Genomic DNA, 24,469 nt, shown 5'->3' on the forward strand with positions numbered 1-24,469 from the left:
CTTAGCAAAGATTTTGTGTATCTACAATGTAAATAACAACAAAGCAATGATCTGTGTGCCTTCATCCAGTCTATCTTAGTGGCTTAATATTGAGACCTAGAGATTCAGTAGAATTGCTACTCCTAAGTTTTTCCTTTTACTCAAACTCTGCAGCTCTAATGTGAGTTTAGATTTTACACAAACACATTTCTTCCAAATACAGATTTGGAACACCAACTGTGTTTTGTCAAAATACTGTATTAGCTTGAAGGTATAGAATAGAATCTGGGCTCTGCAGAGCGCTGTGACTTGTAGCTTTGTCAATCATTTAAAAAAATCTCTTTAGCAAAACCAAGCACATTTCAGAATAAGTTTGTATCCATCAAGCCCCAGATCAGCAAGTGCAAACAGCACTCGTTTCTGAATATGAGGAGCAGGGTTTGTTTAAATCAGCAGAGCTGGTCTTTATCCATTTTAGGTCCATGTGCCAGAAAACTGAAGGTCACCTCTGATTAGACTGGACCAGGATCCTCTGTGATTTCAGAAAATACAGGGGCTCATATGAACCATTCCCTGTTGGATCAAGAGGTGAACCCTGGCGAGGCAGGGACAGCTCCTTGGTTTGGAGCAGTTTGCATCTCCTTTGCAAACCCGCTCAAATTCTTAATATTTCTTCTGCATAAAATCTCAGTCAAAGGATTGTCAGCCAAAATGATTGGCTGAGAGGGAATGCAGGTATTAGTTCTGTGTGTGACAAGGCCAAGAGGCTGCAGGCTCCACACAGGAAAATAATAAATATCCCTGTGTAATTCCTTTCTTTGTACGTCAAGGAAAGACAAACATTTCAGTTTCTTCCTGAAACAAGTGTCAGAAAAATCCAAAAAAGCAATATTCACCGGGCTGCAGGAAAACAGAAGGCTGAACAGATATCTCTGAGCTGAAAGATAGGTTCCCTTCACACAAACATTTCAAGGCATGGATAGCTTCTTGAGTAATCAAGAAAGCAGTTGATTAAATTAAAAGCAGTTGAAATATTTTATTGTATACAAGTATATAATCTTGTAAGGTGAATATTTCAAATTTTTGATAGTAGGAGTGGTAGCAAAATAGGATTTGCTCTGTAATTCCATTGTAAATTAGGGCATGTGCAACCTTAAAACCTCAGAAAAATGCATTGTTTCATTTAATAGGGCTTGGAAACAGGGATGTCAACACAGGCATCTCTGGAAGTCTTATGGCTCTAATTCCTTTATTCCTTCTCATAATTTTAGAGAAAGCTTTCAGCACAACATTTATCTGCAGTTGATGGATCACTGAATGCTTACAGCTGAAGAAAATGAACATCAAAGATATCCAGTAAATTATTTTAATGGTTGGATCTTTACCAGAGTGAGCTTCGCCTTTTGCATGTTTTGTTTCCCATAAAAACACAGCTCATATATGTTCTGAAGGCAGAATTTAGCCAGAGCTGACTATTTGCTTTGATTTACATTTCTTATAAGTGAGCTGTGAGTGAACTTGACAGCTCCATGGCCGAAGGGAAGTCCTGATACCAAGGTTCCAGAACAAAAGGGCCTTAATGAGGTCACAGTGGTAACAGAATGTAAAACAGAGCATTTCTTATTCAATCTCATTATTACTGATGAGCCTCCACTGGGTTGTTCAGGCTCCAGTTCGGAATGGGGTGAGAGGAAGCAAAGACAGAAGGAAGAACAGACCTCAATGTGAATAATACAGAAATTATTACAAATGTGTGTGCCTGAGAAATACAATTATATCACCTTTGCATTTTGGTGAGCACACCTGGCACTGAGCACCTGGTTTAGTCTGTGGATGAGTTCCTTTCAGGAGTATGACCTGAACCTCAATCTCTCTTTAAATGGTGAAGTCCATGGCAGGGACATATACTCCAAACCCTCTACTCTCCATCCCATAAATGCTCACTGACTGCACAGCTGCTCTCCCCTCTTCAGATCCCAAACCTGTGGAATGGTTTGTTCTCTTTTCAGGTTACAACATAGCCTTGTGCTCTCAGAAATCAAGATGTACAAAATTTGAGAGCACAAACAATAAAACCTGTTTTAATGACAAGAAAAATAAATCTAGAGGGAAAAGAAGAGGAGAAATTGGCAACTCCTATTAAATAGTGCCTATAAGGATCTGAATTTGAACAAAAGAATCTGCACAGTGGTTGATGATGGCCTGAAGTTCCAGAGCTGTTGCCTAGAAAGTGTTTTTTATACCTTTCCAGATTGTGGTAGCTGTTTTCGCCTATGGATATTTGAAGGAGGAATTGTTGGAAGATAAGAGAAGGCGAAGAGCTGCATTAATCCAGGCTCTGATGTGGTCACTGATCACAGACAGGAGCCACAGTTTTTATTCATCCTTTTTGTAACATTATGTGAGCATGACTTTCAAAAACCCGAAAAATTTCTAAGGACTTAAAAGAAAAAATTCACCTTATCTTTTCCCGCCACAGAAAAGGAAATTATTTTTAGAACTCCAAAAAATACTTGGAGTGATGAATTACACTTGTCCATTCTTTTCCTGCACTTTGTCCACAAAGGCCATACTGGCAGATTAATTTTTTGTTTGTTTTAATTTTAAACTGCAAAGTAAACCTTGTAAGTTTGGCAGGAGAAGCCCTTAGATATTTCAGTGCAATACTTCTCAATTCTTGTTTTTACAGTCATAAACACCTTCTAATGCCAGAGGGGAAGAGGACTTTAATCCAGATAAAATAAGATTCTTAAACCCTGAAAACTGTACTCAGATTTATGGGCCAATTTTAATATTTGGGCTCCCATGCCAAAAGCTGCACATTCCACATGTGCAGTACGGGGTGTTGCCTGCCTGGCTGATTCCAGGGTCATGGCACACCAAGCTGCATCACCCATCTAGAGTTACCCCACAACCTATTCCAACATATAAACTCTGAGTTTTGTTCTCAGAATGCGTTTGCCAAATGTTATTTCCATATTTACTTTGCCTTTTAGACTTAAATATTTTATTTTTTTCTCTTGTAGTATTTTTATCCTGTATCTTATTTAACACCTTTTAATAAGCTGAATTCTTACCAAGCGAGCACAACAACATCTGAAAGATGAAATCTCTCTCTTTGATGGTATGAAACCATGACCCAACAGGCCCATCCTCTGCCTGCAGGGCTACTGGGAGCTTCATGTTAGATTATTAAATCCTTCAGAAACTCAGGTATGTTTATTCCTAATGCAAGGTACCTTGCCAAATCACCATTCTTTCCTCTTTTGAGTGCAAAAATAATTTACAATTTAAAAGTATTTGCAGTTTTGCTCTGCCTAAATCACACTTCCCTTTTACTCCTGAGTAGTTTCAGTTGTCATTTGCTTCTCTCTGTTTTTCCAAGCAGCTCATTTGCTTTGGTTCTACAGAATATTTAAATGTCAAGTTGCAATGGTGTCTCACAGAAACCAACAGGACAAGCTGGAGCACAAAAGTGTTCCTCACTTCCACTTGAAAATAAATTCCTTCCTCTGCCTTCCTTGCAAGGTCTTCTGGCCAGTTCTCTGTCCCACTTGCACCTGAAGCTCCCAAAGCCTCTGTGAAACATAGACCATTCTCATTCTTTCTTTAAAAAAAAAACCAAGTGAAAACCTGCTCACAGGTTTTGACACATTTTGACTGTCAAATGGGTCAGCATATATGGGACTGCCTGAAGCTTGATTTTTAAATCTTATCTCAATTTCCAACAACCTCTATTTTTTAGCATTACACTTGCTTGAAAGTAACAGTTTGCATTTACTACTTGCTTCATCCCTACCAGTTATACCTGAAATGTCATCTAAATATCACTGTGATGTAGAGAAGGAATCAATCTACTCTGCTCCTGAACTGTTTTTATCCTTTCATCCACAGCCACATTTCTAGAGATTTTCTCGGATTCATTGCTGGCAGTTTAAACTTCACACAGACAAATTTAGCCATCCTTTTTCCCTGGCTGCCTCACACTTCCATCACCAGTAAAGGCACCCAGCTACAAGTATTGCTCTTCAGAATGAGTTGGGCACCTTTGGTACCTTCCTTTCTTTCACTGTTCCTTCTCTGTCCATCCCACTCCTCCCTGCTCTCATTGAGCTCCTGCTGCTCCTCCATCCATAGCAGTCAGAGATGATCTTTTCTCTTCTAGAAAGCACAAGATTGTTTATCTCCTCTTGCCTGCCGCTGCTTCCTTTCCTGCCTCTCTTCTATCTTTTACGAGACAGAGAACAAGCGGCTTATAAGATAATTTGTCTGTTTTTTGATAAAAATATGGGAGCACATCTGCTCCTGAGTCAGCTTAGACATCTCATTCTTGTCATTAGAACTCGAGTATTAATTTGAACTTTTTCTCTTCTCACTTTCCTAATGATGTGACCTTCGGTTAATGGAAGTCCTCTACAACTGTTTGCAGATTTCTTTCAACATTATCTTGGAGGTGGAAAAACTTCCCCAAATTGACTTTCCAGGTCATTAATCTTTCCTCAAACTGCTCTGTAATAGGCACTGTTAGTATAGGATTGAGACAAGCAAATAAAATCATTTTCAGGGAATTTTCATGTGTAGGACTCTCAGGGGGATGTGGAACCCTTGACAAGGTTGGCCGATTCAATGACCACAGTCTGATCACTGGCAGGACATAAACTGTGGGTCTATGAACAACTGCTCTACAAACAAGCCTTTTCCTGATGTTTTTGATTTTCTTCTAGAAGTATCCATCCCTTCAGAAAATCAATATCTTGTTTTAAAACTCAGATAACTTTTTTATTTTTACCAGGATTAAATAAACTTGGTAATGCAGTTACTCCTGTATCTTAACAAAATTAAAATGAAAATGTGAGTTTACAGGCAATCTGTATCAGTGTTTAAAAAAAGAACTATTGGGTATTGGTTTGTTTTGTGAATTTTAAAGTTATTTGGATGTTAAAATTAGTTGTTGTTAATTAAGCCAATGAATTAGTTTGGCTGGTTTGGTTTTGGATTTTTTCCCTCTTAAGTCTCCAATTTGTGGGGGTAAATTTTTTTGATTTAAGAACAAAATAATTTTGAGTTGTTGTTTATAAACACTTGAAAAAAATACATAAGTATTGAATAAATTGAAAAACACATAAGAAATTTATGCAATCTCATAAAAAGTGGACAACGAGACCACTGAGAACATACCTGGAGTGAGGCTGCTCAGCTGTGCTGTATCACAAGAGCATACAAAAAGAGATTACATAAATTGTGGTCAAAATCTTCTAAAATTCTGTGACTTTTAATCCTTGACAATGAACTTGCTCACTTGAATACAATTTATTTAAGGGCAACCCAAGAGTGGGGGCAAACAGAATTGTTTTATTTTTTGCTTTTTGCTATGTAGAACAGTTGGAGATCACTTGCTTGTGTAGTATTCATAATTTGGGTATCATCTCACCCTTCCCCCCCTGTTATTTCCATTACTGGGGAGAAAAACACAGAAAACAGTAAAAATAACACTTGATTAAATAAGACACAAGACAATCCTTAGTGGCACTGCAGCCGCTGGACTTTGTTCTAGTGAGTAACCATAATGTTCAGCTAAAATACATAGAAAAATATGTTTCACCTGGAGATGAGTTGTCTTTGTCATGGAATGTTCAATGCTGCTGAGATTTGACATGGACAAAGCTTGGCTGAACTCCAGTTCTGCTCCTGATGTGAGAAGGGCCAAATTCTACACCCAGAGCCAGGAGAGCCCTGTCTGAGCCTGCTGCTCCGGCCAGCTGTGTTCCTCCAGGAAATGCTCTTCCCATGGATTGGATGTGCAGCAAAGGGGCCAGACTCTGGGACAAAGCAAAGCCAAGGCCCTGTTCGCTATTCCATCTTTGCTGGAGCCTCCTGTGACACCTCTGTGTCTTCCCCCATGTCTAGTTTGAAGTTTAAGCAGCACCTGCTGGTGAAAACAAAGGCCATGGAAATGCTGAGCCATCCTCCTGGAAGAACAGGTTTCATCATTACTCTGAGCTCTGGGTAAGTTGTTCTAGAATGGAATAAGCTGGGCTATCACTGTTTGGGGTAATTTTGTCAAAGTGAGGGCTGGCTCATTCCCAGCTCTGTGTGCTGAAGGCTGAATGTGACCCAACTGATCTCCACGAGCTTGGGAACTTTCAGTGGTTAAACTTTGGAATTGCAAATTATTCCATTGACAGCATTAGTTAAGACTGTATCTTCCCACTAGAAAAATGGTTATTTTGTACAGTAGAAACCCCAATGGTTCATGTGAACTGATTTTTGAAAAGAGGTAAAAGAAAACAGGGAATAAAACTGGAATGCCCTGAGTTGAGGAACACGTTCCACCACATACCATCTCAGGTAATTATGCAGGAGGAAGTGTCACTTGTGTGTGATATCTGTAAGTGGAAGAGTGTCTGTTTGAAATAGTGCTGCTGTCAGAGACAACAAGGGAACTTCCCTAGTTTGGTACTGGGAAGGATTAGACTGTAATGATTTCCCTTCTCTGTGATAACTGAATGCAATATAAAGTCAAGTACCTGACAAAGGGTATCTGAAAAGAAATTTTACCTTTCTTTCAGTTTAAAGCCAAAATAGACTTGGCAGTGGAGGGCCGTGGTCAAAATGTGTGACCAGTACCAATTCCAAAATGCCAGAACCAGCCACTCAACTTCAGAACATTGCCACAAATAGGTAATTGAATTACATTACATGATTTTAGTAAAACTAAAGGAGGGGAGATTTAGATTAGATGGTAGGAGGAAATTGCTTATAGTGAGGGTGGTGAGGCCCTGGCACAGGGTGCCCAGAAAAGCTGTCTGCCCCATCATTGGAAGTGTCCAATGCCAGGTTGGATGGGGCTGGGAGTAGCCTGGGATAGTGGAAGGTGCCCCTGCCCATGGCAGAGGGTGGCACTGGATGGTCTTTAAGGCCCCTTCCAACCCAGGCCATTCTATGGTTTCACAATTTTTTAATGTATAAAGTATTTAACATTCATAAGAGTACTGGAAGGTGGCCAAAGCAGCACAGTATGAGTATGATAACATTTCTCCTCACAAAAATGGACCTGAATCATCTGTTAGACCCCACATTTTCCTGACAAAATAAAGCATAATAAGTCACCACTACTTGAAAGATCCATATAAGAGGAATGGTACTGACTGGAAACACCATTTGGAGGCTAAGCAGCATATAGAAAAAACAGGAATTCTGCAGTGTTCAATCCTGCACAGTATTTATCTGGATTCACAATTCAATCACGATTCGCAATTCCAAAATATTTTATATAATAAGAAAAATTATTTTTTTTCATGGTAACGGATGTTCTTTTACACCAGAAATAGGATGGATACTTCATCAAATGGTTTGTTGTCCCTGGGCCTCCTGTAGTGATAGGATGGGTGCGTGGTGCTGCAGTGGAGTTACAAAAGCTGTACTATTTTAATGCGGAAGGATGTGGTTTGGGGTTGGTTAATACACATTGCTTGACATATTTACAAGTGTCAGATTGTGTTCTCTGTTTATAAGACTTGTGCCAAAAGGAAGGGGAGTAACATGGACCGAAGTACTTCCCTGATTGCGGGTGCCAGGATGTAACAAGCAGTTTCAAGGCTGTGACACTTGGACTGAATAAATTACAATTGTAACTGAACATTAATAATTTGATTTGAAAACATTTTTCTCACAGTATAGGCCCAGTCTTTGCAAGACAGAATTCCTGCTCGGTGTGTCAGGGAAGGGATTGGATGGATGATGGATTTGCCAGAGGAAACACACACACAGTAAGAACTCTGAGCTGGGTGGAACTTTTCTTTTGGCTTAAATTCTGTCTCTTACTCTGTGTATGTAATTCAGGTAAATGTGATGCCTGTTTGTGGGAGAGATTTGTTACTGTGAGGTAAATCCAAACAAACTCCAGTCAGCCATTGCAAGAGATGCTAATCTTAATTTATTGCCAAGAAAAGTAAATTGCAAAAAAGACGCTTAAATGAGATTAAAATCATGATAAGAAAAGCTGCCATTGAGCACAGAGTGAGAACTTTTTCCACTGAGTCACATCATTGAAAATGTGCTGCATTTCTGTATTAAAGCTTGAGCTGAAATGTTCCATATCTTCACCTGTCAAACACAATATTTGCTTTCTACCACCTGTGGAACTCTCCAGTCAGGAGAAACTCAAGCAGGTGAGCCTAAATCTGCTCCCACTGGTTCAAATCAAAGGGTCATTACAAACAGTAAAAACGTTATTTGTGATGAATTATCTCTTTTAAACTGAGTATCTTCTTCTTGCATGGTGCTGAGTTAAGAGTTGGACTCCACGATCCTTGTGGGCCCCTGGCAACTCAAAATAATCTGTGGCTCTTCTCCAGACCATGATTATTTTGGGAATGAATTTTATTTGTTTATCTAACTCAGGTGATTTCGAACTCCCTTTATAAAAAGCTATAGCCACCCAACATCTTCGAAGCTGTTTCAGGTGAGCACGGGGTGGCTCCAGGGCTGTGCAGGATGTGGGGTTGAACTCGGCTGTGAAGGGGAGCTCGGCGTGCCTTGATACCGCAGTGACCACGGACGAGTTTTGACGCCTTTTAAAAATTACTTTGAGCACTCTCAGGTGCTGGGGAAACCCTCCGGTGACCCGCGGAATGGCCGGGATCAGGATTGCCCCGTGTCTGGCACCCCGAGCGACTTCCCTTCCGCGGACGGGACACGGTCCCCGTGCCACAGAACATCCCGAGGTGGAAGGGACCCACCAGGAGCACCCAGTGCAGCTCCTGGCCCTGCCAGGGCCACCCCAAGGATCCCCTCTGTGCATTCCTGAGCGTTCTCCGAGTGCACCGGGAGCTCTGGCAGCCTCGGGGGCCTGGGCAGTGCCCGAAGAAAACCTTGCCCAAGTGTCTGTGTAGCCCGTTTGTTCTTTGTGCTTTTCCTTGATGGGTAATCAGAGAATTCTGTCTAGTTCAGAGACAGTAAATAGTAACTTTCCTTATCCCGTTCTTTATGTATTTGGGAAAAGAAAAAAAAAAAGCCCCTTTGGTAAACTTGTAACATCACAATGTGAAACTGTTTCTCCTTTTCCAGTAGGACACTGGTTTTCTTACGTCCTGTGGCACTTTGCGACTTTCGAGTGGCCCCCGGGGAGCCCGTTCAGTGCCCAAGCACCCTCCTGGGGGAAAACCTGGCGCTGCTGTCCCGCCTCCTGCCCGGCCGGGCCCGTTCCGGGCGCTGGAGCGATCCCGTGCCGAGGGTCGGGACCCGACCCGGGACCCCCCGGCCCCGCCGCTCCCGAGCGCCCCCGGCGGGCGGCGGGCGCAGCGCAGCGGCGGCGGGAGGCGCCCCGCCCCGGGGCCCCGCCCCCGGGCCCGCGTCACGTGGTGCGGCGGGGACCAATGGCGCGGCGCGGTGCGGGCCCGGGCGCCATTGCTGTCAGAGCGCAGGAGGCAGAGCGGGCGCGGAGCTGCGGCCGCTGCGGGCACGGCCGGCACAGCGCGGGCGGACAGCGCTCCCTGCCCGGGCCGGGCCGCGCCCGCACCGCCGTCACCCCGCGGGCAGCGCCGACGAGGCGGCGGCGCCGGCAGCAGGAGCGGGAGGAGGAGGAAAACACCATCCACGCACAGCCAGCGGCGGCAGCAGCGAGGGGCGGCCGGGCGGGGCGGGGAGGGGACACAGCGCCCCCCGCCCTCCGACGCCTCCGCACGGGGCCGGGACCGGGACCCCCCCTCGCCTCGCCCGCCCCGCGTCCCGCACGGACCCGCCGCCCTCCGCGCGACCCCCGACCGGGGGGGGCCGCACCTGGACGCGGAAGGGCGGCCCCGGGCCCCCCCTTCCTCCTCTTCTTCTCCCGGCCTGGAGGAGCGGGGGACGCGTCCCCCCCGCTTGCACCGGAGAAGGGCCTCCCGGCTCGAGGATTATCGGCGCGGGGGCGGGTAGCGAGGAGCAGCGCGCCCGCCCCGGCCTCGGTGCGTCCCCTCCCGGCCGCGGGGCCCCGCGGGGCCGAGGGGCCGGAGCGCGGCGGCCGCCCCGGGCAGTGACGGGGGTCGCCCCGGGGGTCGCCCGCCTTGCCCCTCGCCCCCCGGCCGTCCCCCCAGACATGCCCCGCCGTGGCGGCCCGGCTCGCCGAGGATCATGACTGCGGCAGCGAACTGGGTGGCGAACGGGGCCAGCCTGGAGGACTGTCACTCCAACCTCTTCTCGCTGGTGAGTGAGTGAACGGGCGGTGGGCGGGTGGGCGCCCGCAGGTGGCTCCGCGCCGGGTTTGCCGGTCGGGAGCAGCTGCCGGAGGTTTATAGGCAGGGCCCGGGGCTGCTCCTGCGCTGGCCCCTCCCCCGGCCCGGTCCCCGTGTTTATTTTGCTCCTTAGCGTGGTTTGCTGCGGGTCTGTGTATCGCGCTCGCAGCTGGAGAGCGGGGAGGGGACGGCTCTGTGTCCCCTGCATAACCATCTTCCCCGGGTAAACAGGCTCCTCTCCCCGCCTCCCTTGGCACTCCGTGCCCTGTGCGCTTTGTGCCACCGAACCAGGGGGTTTTCTCTCCTCTCACAATGACAAACGCCATTTCAGCAGCAGCGAACGCTCATGTAGTGTGATCGACTGTCGGACTTAGCTCTGGGCTCCTGTGACGGCGTGTCAGCTGCTGTTACAGCCTGCTCTCCTCTTTGCACACATCGTGCTCGAGGGCAAGAGGTTAAAAAAAAACCCAAACCTTTTAATTTTTCCTTCTCTGAAGAACAACAGCGTCTGACAGTAGTGTGCCGGATTGTTTGCATAGATGCCGTCTGCCCATCTCACTGGGAACTTCCGACGTGGATGGCGTGGTTTAATGTTGCAGAAATCATGATATCAGTTTTGGCTGGCTATGGACCGGTAATTTAAATTTAAAATACGCAAACAATTTGTGTGTAACGGCAAAGTCATTTGGAAATACTTTGCTTTATTTTACCTGGCACGCACAGGAACATTATCCTTTCTGGCTGGGCAACAGCTGAGTGAGCGAGAGGGCTGCTGGATCGTCGGGAGCCTTCCAGTGCTACAGGGATAATGTCGGAGGGGAGGAGGGACTTGTTCAGTGCGTGGTGTGGTGGAGTTAAAGCCTTGTGATGCAACTTTGGGGGTAGCATGTGTGAAAGGATTGTGGTGGGTGCCCCCTCCCTGCAGCAGAGCTCTGCCAGAATTGGAGGTGGGTGCATATGTTCTTCTTCTGATAGAACGGAAGATATTGTTTTTAGCTCCCTTATGAAAATAAGGAGAGGGAAAAAAAGGAAATTACTTAGAAATGCAAGTGATCAAGCTCTTTGTTTTATGCTTTTTAACGTTATTGTAGTGTATTTGTTATTTTGTCTCAGGGTTTGTTTGTTGTTTTTGTTTTGTTTTTGGTTTTTTTTTTTTTTAATTTGGTGTATATTTTGCTTGTACCTTTTAAGAATCTGGAACAAGAGCTGTAGTTTTCTACTGCTAGAAAACTGCCCCAAGAGCTTGTTCTGTGAGAATGCTACATTTCTAACTTTGGCTTTTTATCGAATTGTTACGTTATGTAAGTTTGTATCGGTGTTTCTGTTTGAAGGCGTGTAGTAATATTTATAAATATGTAGCAATGCTCTGCGTATCGAGATGCAGGAAGGGTGATTTGGGGGATTGTTATGGTGATTTTGACTACGGCTGCTCTTAGCCGGGGAGGAAAATAAATCGGGAAGCATGAAGGGAACAATCGTATCTGATTGTAGAAGGCAGGCAGTGGAGGGTTTGCTCCTCACAGAGTTGTGAAGTCCCCGTTCATTAATGCAGACTGGAGTGTGTGTTTGGAGAGGCGGAACTTCTCTGCAGTTGCAATCTGCAAATCTGTCACTGGTAAAAATAATTGTTGGCATGCAATTAGCATAAATTATAAAGTGAAGCTATTTCATAGTTATTGTGGTTTGGTTGCTTTTTTTCTCCCACCTGACTAGGCTAGGGAAATGTTCAATTTTAAATGGGTGTGTAATATCACTGAAATAAGTTAAACGAAATTCTTTTGCAAGTGGCTTTAATAATAATGAGTTTAATGTGCAACCCTTTAATCTCCCATGTAATTTTGTGGGAGGTATCTGTGCCTTAATGTGGTGCTGTGTATGAAACTCTGTTTTTATTGTATTCTGGCTCTACAAAAATAAAAAAGGGGATCAAGCAGTAATATTTTTAAAATACAGCCTATGTGAAAACTATTTAGAAGATTTATTTTATTTTGTGTTAGATTTTTTTGGGATTTATGTAGCAGAGAAAGATATTGAAAATGGAAACACTGAAAATACGTGGCCAGCACCACTGACCCTTTAACCTCAGATTGTCATATTCATTTCAAAATTTATGAAGTGTTTAAGCTACAGTAGTCTGGATTAGTAGTTAGAGAAACTTTTGTTAATAATTTACTTTTTCACTGTAACACAACAAAATCTAAACCACTAGCTGGTGGGAATCCATTCATTCTTTAACAGCATGGTAGATTACAAATATTTTGAAAATTGATTCTGCTATTAGAAGTTGGGGGTTTTTCAACTGCAGGCTTTGTTTTGTGTGTGAATCACAAATAAATGATCGTGACTGGAGAATTACAGTTCTGAAATAATTATAGTCTATCATGATACTGTTTGTTCATGGTTAAATAATATTCCTTGCCACAGACATTTGTTTTGTGGAAGCAGGAACGCTGTCTCCCTGCCCTGGAGAAGCCAGAGCTCTGTGTCAGCTCTGTCTGGTTGCTGTGGTGGATTTGGGTTGGCTTAACAATTCACGATTTCTATTTTTCTAGACATGCTAGAGAGGTTAGGAGCCTTTGCTGCTTCTGAATCTTTTGATGGCAAGTGATTTCTTAAAGCTTTTAGTAACTGATTCTCTTTTATCAGGATGTCCAGACACTGTGGAGGCCCTCAGCGGTGTGGGCTCAGAATGTGTCACCCGAGGGTCTGAAGTGAAGGTTTTAAAGTTACCTTTGGCTGTGCAGGTGCTGGGGGTGGTGCTGGGCTGGCAGAGCTGGGTTCCACGGACTGTCCCTCTGGATTGCAGCACTTGGCAGCACCGAGTGTGTGTGGTGCTCTCCGGCAGCGCGGGGATCCAGCGCCGCCCTGGGAAATGGGCAGGCAGAACCCCCCGCCAGCCTGCACACGCATCCCCAGTCCTGCTCTGAGCGTGGAGCCTTTCCTAGTAAGGTGATGGAAGGGCTGGTTTGCATCTTTGTTATCAGAGTACTCCTCAAATAATAACTTGTTTAATCTGCTCAGTATAAAGTCTTGCTCATTAAAAATACACTTTCTGTCTGAGATTGCTGTTCCTAGCTCAGCAGTAGGAAAAATGATATTTATCCTCGCTCTGTTTTTGCTGTAGTCAAAATGTCTGCTGCTGCTTCTGAAAAGAATGTCTGTTTTGATAAACAGTATTTAATAAGCCATTGTATGGGCCAGTTTATTTAAATACTAATTAAGAGCTGTCTAATAACTATTTAGAGACAAAATGTTCTGAGGTAATATGCTTTGTATTAAAACTTCAGCCTCAGCTGGCAGCAGTCTTCCTGTGAATAATCCTTAATCATAAAAGTAGTCTTACTGAAATTAATTTGACTTTTCCTGTGAGTAAGGGTTACTCATATGACAGTGAGGGCTTTCATGAAGATGTTTCTTCAACTATCTAGGCTTTGGTGCCATGCTGGATCCCAAAGCACAGCTCAGTCTTGGGAAATTGGGGTGAAGTTGCATAATGTTGGATATACTGGAGCTGGAGAGTATGGCCAAGGGTGTTAGGAATGACCTGAAATTTGGAGGAGCTTTCATGGGGTAGAAAGATTTGGTACTGTAGGAATCTTCATGCTGGAAAAGACACAATTGTGTTCTGGGGAAGTGAGACCAGGTTAGAGGAACTGCTATGGAAGATGTCCCATGTTCTTGTAGAAGTGCATTCCTACAGAAACCCACTGCCAGAAGGGTCCAGGCAGTGGGAATTGTTTGTTCTTGTTTAAAAGGCAAAGTTAAAAACAGTGAAGGCTGTCACTACTGTTGCTTTTTGCAGTTCACATCCAGGAACAGAAGTTGTTCCCTTTGATCAGTGAGTTTTGTTGATGTTTCCAGCATAAAATAAAAGGAATTAAAGCAATCAGAGGTGGCATTTGGCTTATTCTCCTAAAGCTTCTTCATGGCATCAGAAAGTGAAGGTTGCAGAGGCTGCTGTGAGCTATTCCTTGGTGTTGCATAATTGTCAGTAAAGGACTTCATAGTAAATGTTGATTGCTCAATGCCTTCAGTAGTAGTGAATTAACCAGTAGTCCTTGCTTGTTGTGTTTTCATAAATGCAGTGCTCCGAGCAGTGGGCTGGGACTTTGGCATGCTGAATGTTCAGCACTGCACAGTGTCTATCTTGCTTGTTTGGAATTTTATGTAGGTGTGAATTTACATGCATAAATAATTAAGAAATGGAATTAACCTCTCAAGTTGTGCAAAAGTATTTGATTCTCTAGTTATCTTTGTCCTGAGTTTTATTAGGTAACAAGACAGAAGTAGAGAGATGACATTAGAAAGCTTGTTCACTTCTTGCTAATAAAAGATTATTTCAGGTTTTAAATCACTTCAGTGGTAGGTTTATATTATGTCCTGTCAGAGTATTTGACAGTTTAATGGGACGTGCCAGGGAGAGGGTTTGAAGTGAACAGACCCAGATTTGCAAAGAGATTGGGACAGTGACGTTCAGCCAGTGTGCCCTGCTCCAGGAGGAGAATTGAGGGACCTGTTGGATAACCAACCTTTTGGGAATATTCCCAAAAAAACGGGGGGGGGGGGTGCAGGAGTGACATTTGCAGCTCAGAATAAGTGTGCCCAAGCTAATCACTAAGAAATATTTGAGTGAGGTTTCCTTGAAATCCTGAGTATCTTGTGAATGTGCACATGTCCTGGGACTGGAAATCCTTCCCCAGGGATTCTGTCCTGATTCTGGTGGCACTGTGAGTCAGGTTGTGTGACTGCTGTTGGGAACATCAGAACAAAAAAATTAATACCCAAATATCAGGGTGAAGTATTAAAAAATATCCTAGGTAACTACACCTTAGGAACAGGAATTTAAACACTATCTGGAAATAGAGTTTTCTATTTTTCTACATTTTTAATACAGAATTGACATCATAACCTCAGTTCTCAAACACCCTCCCCACCCTGACTCATTTGATCTTGGATTTTTTTGCCTTCTTCTGAGAGTGCTTCCTCATATGAAAGAATAAAGAAAGATCTACAGATAGAACTTTAAAATCCTTTCTTCTATTATTTTCATTCTGGACAATGCAGTTCTTTTGAAGAAAATCTAAAGAAACTGAAGGTTTTGATCTTCGGTGGAAAAAAATAAGTGTGGTGCATATGAGATATATTTGCTGAGCGTGTTAACTTGAGTAACTTTGGTCATTAGATGAAGAAGGAATCTTTATGGATTTTGTTTTAATTTTTTCATCTCTCTAGTTCTCAGAAGCATTACATGAAAGGATATGTGTGTGTGCAGATGCACTGCTTTTAAATACCAAAGCCCATCAGTGTTAGGGGGCCGTTGCACTTTGTGGTGGGGTGAACACCTGGGCTGGTTTGAAGCTTCCCGTTCACGGAGTGAGAATGCACCTGTTGTCTCCCCTTTCCTTGATCTCTCTATGGAATTACTCCCACCTCCCCACCTGCCCCAGTCCACTTTTGCATCATAGTTGTGGCAGCACACTTTTATCAGGGTTTGGGTTTTGCTCTGATCAGAGCAGGGATGCCCCTAAAAATTTTTTCTCGCATCCTGTGGCTGGAATGGTTGGCAGCTTGCTGCATTCCTTCATTGTCTCCCTGATGTTACACCTGCTGCCTCTCTGCCTTTTATTTTTCCTTGAGTGCTGGCTCCAGTGTATGCCAGGATCACCTCATTATAGATTTATGTCCTTTGGTTTTTTCTAGTTGTTCTGTGGTAGCTGTGGAAGATGACAGTTGATGTCCACAGACCAAAAAAACCCCTTTTCCTGAGCTTGTGTGGAATCCTCTGGACAACCCAGTAACACTGGGTAGGTGGTTGGGCTGTTCCCACTGTTGTTAAGGCTGACAAGTGTAGTTTACACAAAACTTTGGAGTCTGTGTGTGTTCATTTACTGTTCTGTGGGTGAGTCGTGTACTTCGTTGTGTAGAGTCTGTCACGGTGGCATTTGCATCTTGTTGGTGCCATAGTAACACAAATAATAAGCAAAAATACTGCTCTGACTGAAAACATGCTTGTTTTAGTATTAACTTGCCAGTTTTAAAAGTGCACAAGTGTTTCCAACAGAAGATCCCAACCCAAATCCAGAAGATTTGCTTATAAGGAGTGTGTGTTTACATGGGGGCATCTTTGTTCCTCAGACCAGGCTGTTCCACTGCTTTCATTTTGAGCTCAAAGTATTGCTTTAAAAATAGATCCTCTTTCCTTGAGTTCCCTGACATCAACTGATAGTTTTAAAGAGAAACCAGCTAATAAAAATATTCTGCTCTGCAGACCTCAAAATCTGGCTAAAAGCTGGTGTTGGGCTCCCTGTGCACACAGTAGTGGAGTGAGCACACAGGGCAGGATCAGGGGACTGGGATACTGGCAATGACAGCTTGTGTTGTTTCCTGCTGTGCCCAGCTCGTTACAGAGCTGTGCAATAGTGTGATCCCAGCACTGCAAAATGATAATGAGGGCTGAGCAGAACCTACTCTGATACCAGGGAAGAAGTTCAGCGTTTCACATTGGAGTGTTCTCAGCATTTCCTCCTGTAGTAAGGAGCTGCCTTACTCACAAGTGTAAAACATTTAAGCAGTCTTTCCTTTGGCTTGTGCTGTGAATATTCATTAATTTTGATGAATTCTGACTCTCACTTTCTACCTTAATCTGTAAAAATACGTTATTTCTCATTGAGTCATGTGTGGCTTAATCCATGAGCAGAATTGCAGTAGTGCATGTGGATGTGTGGCTGGAGCTTTTAGTGGGCATCCTTGCTTTTGTTTCTTTGAGATGGGGAATTTTATTGTGTGGTGCTGTTGTATAAGGTGCCCTGAGGCAATATTTACATTTATGTGACTAACACAGATGAGCTCAAACATACACAATGACCTTGTCCCTATATTAAGGAATGTATTTAATCAGCTTATGAAAATAGAGAAAAATGGTCGGGCTTCTATTACAAAAGTAATTAGATATGACACATGTATTTCTGTATCACTTCTTGTGAGTCAGTTACCTCAGCTTTCTTTAATCAGACAGTGTTGCAGCTTAGTGTATTCTTGTTTATGAAAATTATAATTACAGAGGAAAAAATTTGGGTTCCCCCCCCCCCCTTACATTTTTGTTCCTCCCCCTTCACTTTTCTTCCATGCATTGGTGGCTCCAGAAAGGTCCATAAATTCATATTTAAGCCTGGAGTGTGGAGCTGACCTAGTGAAAATCTTTTCCCCCTTCTCTCTCCCAAGGCAGATCTGTTCCCCTCATTCTTCTCTCCCCACCACGTTTTGGCAGTGGCGTGGATTGAACGGAGATCAAAGTGGCTTTGTAACCACAATCCGTGTCTTAGAGAAGGAAATTTAAAGCTTGTTGAGTAAAACTTTATTTCATTCATCTTTTAGCTTTAAAAGAGCTATGCTGTGGTCAGGGCCTTCTGGTTGCCTGTTCTTATGACTCCATATTTGCCCATAAAATACCATATTTTGTGAGAACAGAGGATTGAAAGCAAAATTTAAAGGAAAACTCTTCTTTACCTATTGATCAGGCATTGGCAGACTTCCAGTTTTTGATAACAATGCATTCATAGCTGACAGCTATGAGGCGTAAGTGTCAAAATGTGTTGGTTTTTTACATTATAGACTCCTGACTTTTTACTTATAGGAGTCTCTGATTTACTAAGAAGTTTTCAAACCTAGTTTAATATATCTGCAGTCTCTTAGTGTTGGACTTTTATGAGTCTCACTTCATGTATGTCTACAATGTTACTGGATTTGTAGGTGGCTCTGGTGAGACACAAAATTAATACCAGGAATGTTTTGTAGTGGCCATGTCAAGTATTTTTATTTAAAAAAAATTCTTTGCTGAGAGAAAAGGTGAATTGGTTAAATTACTTTATTCTGAAAAAGCTGCTTTCAGTTTTAGCCCAGTGTTTCTAGTTATTTAATTTTCCGTGTGTATTTTAATAAAATTTTGACTGGAGCTCTCTGTGAATTTCCATAATTCCCTTCTGGCAGGAGGTGCTGGATTCTTGTCTTTGCAGGAATGACAGTGAGAGCTGGCAAAGTGAATCTACATGACCAGTCATGCAGTGGCTTTATTTACTACTTTCCATATTACAGGAGATTCATACACCAGCATTCTCCAGGTGTGGGTTTTGAAGGGCTGAGGGATTTTGGCTGCTCCTGACAAGCTGGGCATTGCTGGGTGTCAGTGATGAGGACAGGGGTGAAGAACCAGGGCTGGGGATGGGATTCCTGTGCTGTTCCTGCCTCTCTGTCCCAGAGCAGGAGCCTGGGTTGGGCTCTTTTGGGAAGGGAGAGAGGTGAGCAGGGCAGGGATGGACGTGGGTTAAAACCGAGCTTTGCTGGGCAGGGCAGGGATGGACACAGCTGTAAACCCGTGGGAGCTGCTGTGCTGCTCAGATGTGGGGCACAGGAATGTTCCGAGTCCTCGGTGCAGCTTTTTGTGTAATGGAAGAAAGGGAACCACAGTCTTTAACTCACTGTGCCAAAGTTTACTCTGCTCGGGTTGTTACTTCCTCCAGCCCACCCTCCCCCCTGCTTTTTTCTGCCCATATGTCAGATTACTTGGTTTGGGAAACAGCTGATAGTCCATTGTATGACTCTGATGTTTGACATTTCCTTCCTCTTTCAGTTAAAAAAAATCTAGAAAAGAAAGTTAAATTTGGGAAGAATATAGAGAATTCTTTTGTTTTCTTGCAGATTTGTTTTTGTAATTTTTTTTTCACGTGTTGGACTGCTTTTCTGTAGTCCAGCTTTCTCCAAGAGGGGACTTTCTTAAATTTGGAAAATAGGCAGTCAGTTCTGATTCTTTCTGAAGAAAGAAGTCAAACCTCATCATTCACCCTGTCTGAAAACAAGGGAGGGATACTCTGGCTGCTGACAAGTTGCATCTTTATTTGCTTTTTTTTTGTGTGCTATTGAAGTTTGCGGTGGTAGTTTCCATTTTATTATCTGTTCTCAACCATCTACTCAGAAGTCAAAATATAATTGATTCCCTTTTGTGAAGAAACTGTCTGAAGTGATGGAGAACTCAGAGATGCCTTTCTGTAAAATAGTGTCTGTGACTTGAGCTGTGGGGTGGGTCACTACCTTAACCCAGGGTTTGGTAATATGAAAAGAATTTCTTCAGTTGCTTCTGTCTTTTGTCTTGGAGATGGCATTTTGCTTCCAGGCATTGTGTGCTTCCATACAGCCTGCAGGGGTAAATGTTCAGCTCTGCCATGGGTAAGCTTCATTCCATGTAGAATTATTAAGGTTGGAAAAGAGCTCTAAGATCAAGTCCTCTTCTCCCCCTTTTCCCAGTAATAAAAAACACCTAAGCCAAAGCAAACCCAGTCATGCCTTGTTACTTTTGGCTGCCACGGGTAGATGGATGCTTGGACATGCGTGAGGTTTGTGCATCCTCTGACCCCCAAATTTCTGCCTATTCGGTTTTGTTGTGCAGGTTGGCTTTCCTGTTTCCCTTTCTCACTCCTGGTGATGGGATTCTGGCACAGCATCTTCCCATGTTGTGTGGCTGTGTTGGTGCAAGAGCCAGCAGGACACGTGTGTGGAAGTGCCTGTGTGAGTCTCAGTGCCACGCTGACCTGGGACAGTGCTGCTGCCATCTTTCTGTTTCCTTATGTTCATGTCCTGAATATTTTAGGTGTGAAAGTATCTTTTCAAGTGATGGCTGAGTCTCAGCCCTTTGGCTTCCAGCCATGCTTATCACATTATCCTTTCCCATCTCTCCTGGACTGGGTTACAGTGGAGGGGAGCTGCCGAGCCAGGCACCAGCATGGGACCATGTTCTGAATTTGCTGGATTTGTTAAGGGCTGCAGATTTGCTAACCAAAGCCTTCACTGAAGGTGAAAGTTGTTGATGTAACTCAAAGGTCTTTAATCAAAAATTTCCTCTTTAATTCTTTGTTTTTAAATAATTCTTAAAGAGCTTTTGCAGTTAGTCCTGAATGACTATAGGTGCTTTATAGGTGAACATTGGGTGCTGGCTGAGGATGGCAGCTCTGAGGGTGACCATTGAGTGCTTTGTGTGCTGATGAGACTTCCAAGGTACCTCTTGGTACCTGGCTAAATGAAGGGGCATGGAACAGTGTTGTGGAATCACAATTCCCCTTAAGTGTCCTGTCTCAGTGGTGGCCAGTGTTTGTTTGGCCTGCTGGATTTGCTGAAGTGGATGTAGTTGCACTTCCCTTGAATTATCTCCCAGGCTCTCTGAGTATTTGGTTGAGAGGTTTCTTGAACCTGGTAGATATTTTATAGAAAAATTCTAAACTAGTGCATAAGTTTTTATCCTGATACAAAAATTTCAGCCACCTCATTTTGGTTTGAGTCTGTGTTCTGCTAATTTAATTTGATATCTGGAAGAAAACCAGCAGCTGTTCTCTAGAGAACCTCACTTTCCTTCTTATAAACCAACCAGACTTAATCCATGGATGATTTTTCAACTGTATGGAATATATATTTTTTGACCATTCCTGTAATTCTTCTGGTTTTGATGTTGTGAAACAAGAGCTGCAGTTTGTGATGAATGTGCAGAGCTGCAGATGAATTGTAATGGCCTCAATTTCTATGTCACCTTCTGTTTCTTTTATAAGAATTTCTCACATTTGGTTTTGTTTTGCCAACCTGTTTTTGCAGTGGACTGGAAGAAGATACTTTCTCTTTCAGTGTGTCAGTGTGTGCTCATTTTCCTCTGCTGTGCTTGATTGTAGTCATCTATTTTAGTATTTAACCTTGAATTTCTGTGAGGGTTTGGATCCATATCAGTAATTTGGGTGCTTTTACCAGATTGCTCTTTCTTTTATGCTTGCCACTCAAAAAGCCTTTGTTGGTAACTCCTGCATCTGCCAGAGCTGCTGAAATTTGAGCATTAGTGTTGGAGTCCTTTTATATTTTCCACTGGGAAAGATGGTACTTGGTTGCCACCTCAAATTCTTTTTGAAATGGGTCTGATTTTTGTTTCTTTGAAAGAAGCAATTAATCTTTCTGGCTGCCTCCTCTCCTACATGGGCAAAGTCACCCTCATGCTGGAGAGAAAGAGGAAAAAATACCTCATTTCTGTCAGTACTGTTTACTTTTTAGGCATAAGAGCTCATGCTGTTAGTTTGTGGCTTTTAATAATGTGAAACCTATTATTTTAGAAATGCCTTGGTTTGCTGGTCTTGGGTACTGTGATACGGGATCTCAGATGTCCCCAGGTACAGAAGTCCATCAGGGGGATATCTGATAATAGGATTTTGGTTACAGCTAATCCTTCTCTGAGACTTGCAAAGGTAAAAGATGACACACAAATGCCCTGACACTGTTGCTTGTCACAAACAGCTCTGGAGTAGGAGCATTTAGATAATCTGTTCCAGGGGGCATGAGGGAAGGAGGCATCATGGATTGCAGGGATTTATCCAGCAGAAAGCTGTTCCAGGCACATGTGCTGCATGCACTGGCATGCTCACTTTCATGTTGGTTTTAAGAGCCAAGGAATAACAACAAAAAAAAAGGTAATTTTTTCATCCTTCATTTTTAAAAGCTTGTTAGTGGCTGCCCTTTATCCCTTTTTTTCCAGCCACTTGACTGTGTGCTTATGCAGGGAGAGGATTAAAGTCAAACATGTCATTCTGCTGCTGCTCAGTTGCATACTAAGAGGGTTGGGGCTGAGCACTGGGCTCCAAAGCACAAACCATGGCGTGGTGTTTATTCTGCCATGGGACGCCCTCTTCAGAATTAGCTATTTTTTGTTGTGCTATTTTTTGTCTATTCTTGATTTCAGAGCAAGTTTGGAGGACTTTGTGCAGTTATGGCTATACTTGGCCTCACAGAAATGTCCATTTGAAGCTCATTCAGTGCGTGCAAGGCCTCTCACTGCCATGTGATCCCTCCCCCTTACAGGGGCAGAAGGGATAAGCCCTGAGGGAAGGGAACACAAACCATTCCTTGCTTTTTTAAAATGGAAAGCATGAAGAGGAGGATGTTAATATGTAGTTCTGGGAACGATCTGATTTCAGGAGACTCTGCAGGGCTGAGCTGGTCAGTCTGCTGTGGGTTTTCAAACCCCAGAGATCTTCAGACCCAGCAGACAAGATGGTGAATGTCTGTGGACAGGTGCTGGCACTGCTCAGTTGTGCTGTGGGAATAGGAGCCTCTCTCAGGGTGTGCAAACAGTCTGTAAAGCTGTGAAGAAAACGAATTTTTTAGTTAAGCAATCTCCTCTATTCTTTCAATTCACTTGACAGGGACTAAGGCAGATGTTACTAAATGGTTTATTTCACTGTGAGAGGGGATGATGTTTGCCTCCTCCACAAGCAACACATTGTTACAGAGTAGTTTTCAGTCCTCCTGTCCTCGTCCTTTTGTCCTTCCTTCCTAGTGAAGTATATCAACATGACATAACTTTTATCTGGTATTTAAATGGCTGGAGTGGAGTGTGCAATATTTCGTTGCCGTGTGAGGATGATGCAGTGAAATGAGACACTGTAACCAAAACAGATGGTGCTAATCTTGAGTCTGTCTGCAAGATCTTACAGCATTTAATTAAAATGGTGGTGTAATTCCCATGACACCTTTAACTACAGTTTAAATTCTTGGACTATGAACTAAGGGCTTTCTTATGCAGATTTTCACTCATGTGAGTAGTCCTTAGTATGAGTCTCTGGTGGCTTCAGAATAGCTACTTACTTGAATGAAGCTCTCAAGATGAGACACTAATAAAACTGGCAAACATATATATGGCATTTACATGTTTTATGTTCCAATTTGAAACATAAATTGTAGACTAAAGATACTTAGCAACTGCTTTCCTATGAAGAAGCAAACAAAATTCTAGATTAGAGGAATTGTTTAGACTGAGCCTAACTTCAGAGGCTGGTAAATACAATGTTTTAAGGTACCCTGGGCAGCTTAACATCTTCCCCTGGGTTGGAAGGACATTTGATGAAAGCTTTTATATTCCTTTGTTTAACTGAAATGTGTTTGTAGAAGTGATGGTGTGGCTTGCTTTTTTCCATTGATTGCATTGGTTTTTTATGACCATTAAAGAAAGTTGTGTTTGAAGCACTGGGAAGACTTGAATTTGTCTGAGTGGCACCTTTTAGGCAGGCAACTGGGAAGTAATTTTATACTTGGTTTTTGTTTTGTTTCAAATTGGAGAAGTGTGAAAAATAAAATGACCTGAAATTTGCCGTGTTGAAAGTCTTTTAGAAAGCAGGGTTGGAGCTGAGGGCCTGCATGATTGATATCTGGTTCTTTTATTCATGATATGATCTTACCTCCTTTCCAATGCATCCTTCCTATTTTGAAAGTACCAGATGATTTTCTGCACTCTGCAGCCTGACTCTGTCTTAGCTTTTCTTACTTTTCTGTATGATATGAAGCAGGGAAAATAGCACATTTATATTGTTTTAGTCATTGTTTTTGATGTAGAGAAGCACAAAGTAGTTAAAAAATAGCTCTGCTTTACACTTAATGTGGCCAAATACAAGAATATCTCAAACTTTTGATGCTCTCCCTCTTTCTCCTTCTGTTGTGTCTATATTATTGTATGATCTCTCCAAGGGAGCTTTGTGTATTAAAATGGGTGGAATTACTCAAGTGATCTGGAGAAGTTAATTTAGAGTTGGCCTGTCCATTTCCCATAAAACTGAGGCCAAAAAGCATTTGGTGGAGATGGGAAATAAAAGAGGAGGTGGAAGATGGGTTTGTTTGTGTTCCATCTGCAAGGGCTGCAGAAGAGGAAAGCAGTCACAGTGGCTACCCAGCACTAATTATATCTTCAGGGCTGCTGGGAGCATGCCAGCACCAAGTTGTGCACTGTGAAATGTTACTGGGGAATTGTGATTTTTAGCAGCCTAAACTCTACCAATCTGAGTGGAGCACGATGAGATCAGCAGAAGACCCTCCCAGCCTGCCTATTATTGTGATTTAAGCCTGAAGGGGGAAAAGAATGAGAGCTTAGGTTTTCTGTCTCCTAGGAATTCACAGTCGTGGATGGCGTCCTGGAGCCCTGAGCTGTGGCAGGTACACGTGGAGGTGTCTGTATTTAGGGCAGCAGGGTGTGAAAGAAAGTGCTAATTTGCTTTCTGTGTCTCTCTGCTTGTCTGTGTGTGCAGGGGGGATCAGAGGTTGGAACACTCTCAGCTCATCTCTTTTGAGGCTGTTTCACTCTGCAGGGTGTGATGATGGTCACTGAAACCTGAGTTTGTTCCTTTCCAAGGGACTCAGTGTGATCACTCTAAGGCCATGCATCTGAATAAAGACATTGGCAATGCACTGTTTTCATTAATGCCTCTTTC

General features: G+C 43.3%; 1 protein-coding gene across 1 annotated transcript in view; it reads left to right on the forward strand.

The window, feature by feature from the left end:
• Positions 1–9,999: 9,999 nt before the first annotated feature.
• The window catches only part of MED13L (mediator complex subunit 13L), a 164,466-nt gene continuing 149,996 nt past the window's right edge, over positions 10,000–24,469 (forward strand). The window contains exon 1 of the mRNA XM_036393122.1: positions 10,000–10,164. Within this exon, the coding sequence (XP_036249015.1) occupies positions 10,093–10,164 (72 nt within the window). The 5' untranslated portion in view covers positions 10,000–10,092. The remainder of the gene's footprint in view (positions 10,165–24,469) is intronic.

This window comes from Molothrus ater, chromosome 18 (assembly GCF_012460135.2).
Source record: "Molothrus ater isolate BHLD 08-10-18 breed brown headed cowbird chromosome 18, BPBGC_Mater_1.1, whole genome shotgun sequence".
NCBI classification, from domain to species: Eukaryota; Metazoa; Chordata; class Aves; order Passeriformes; family Icteridae; genus Molothrus; species Molothrus ater.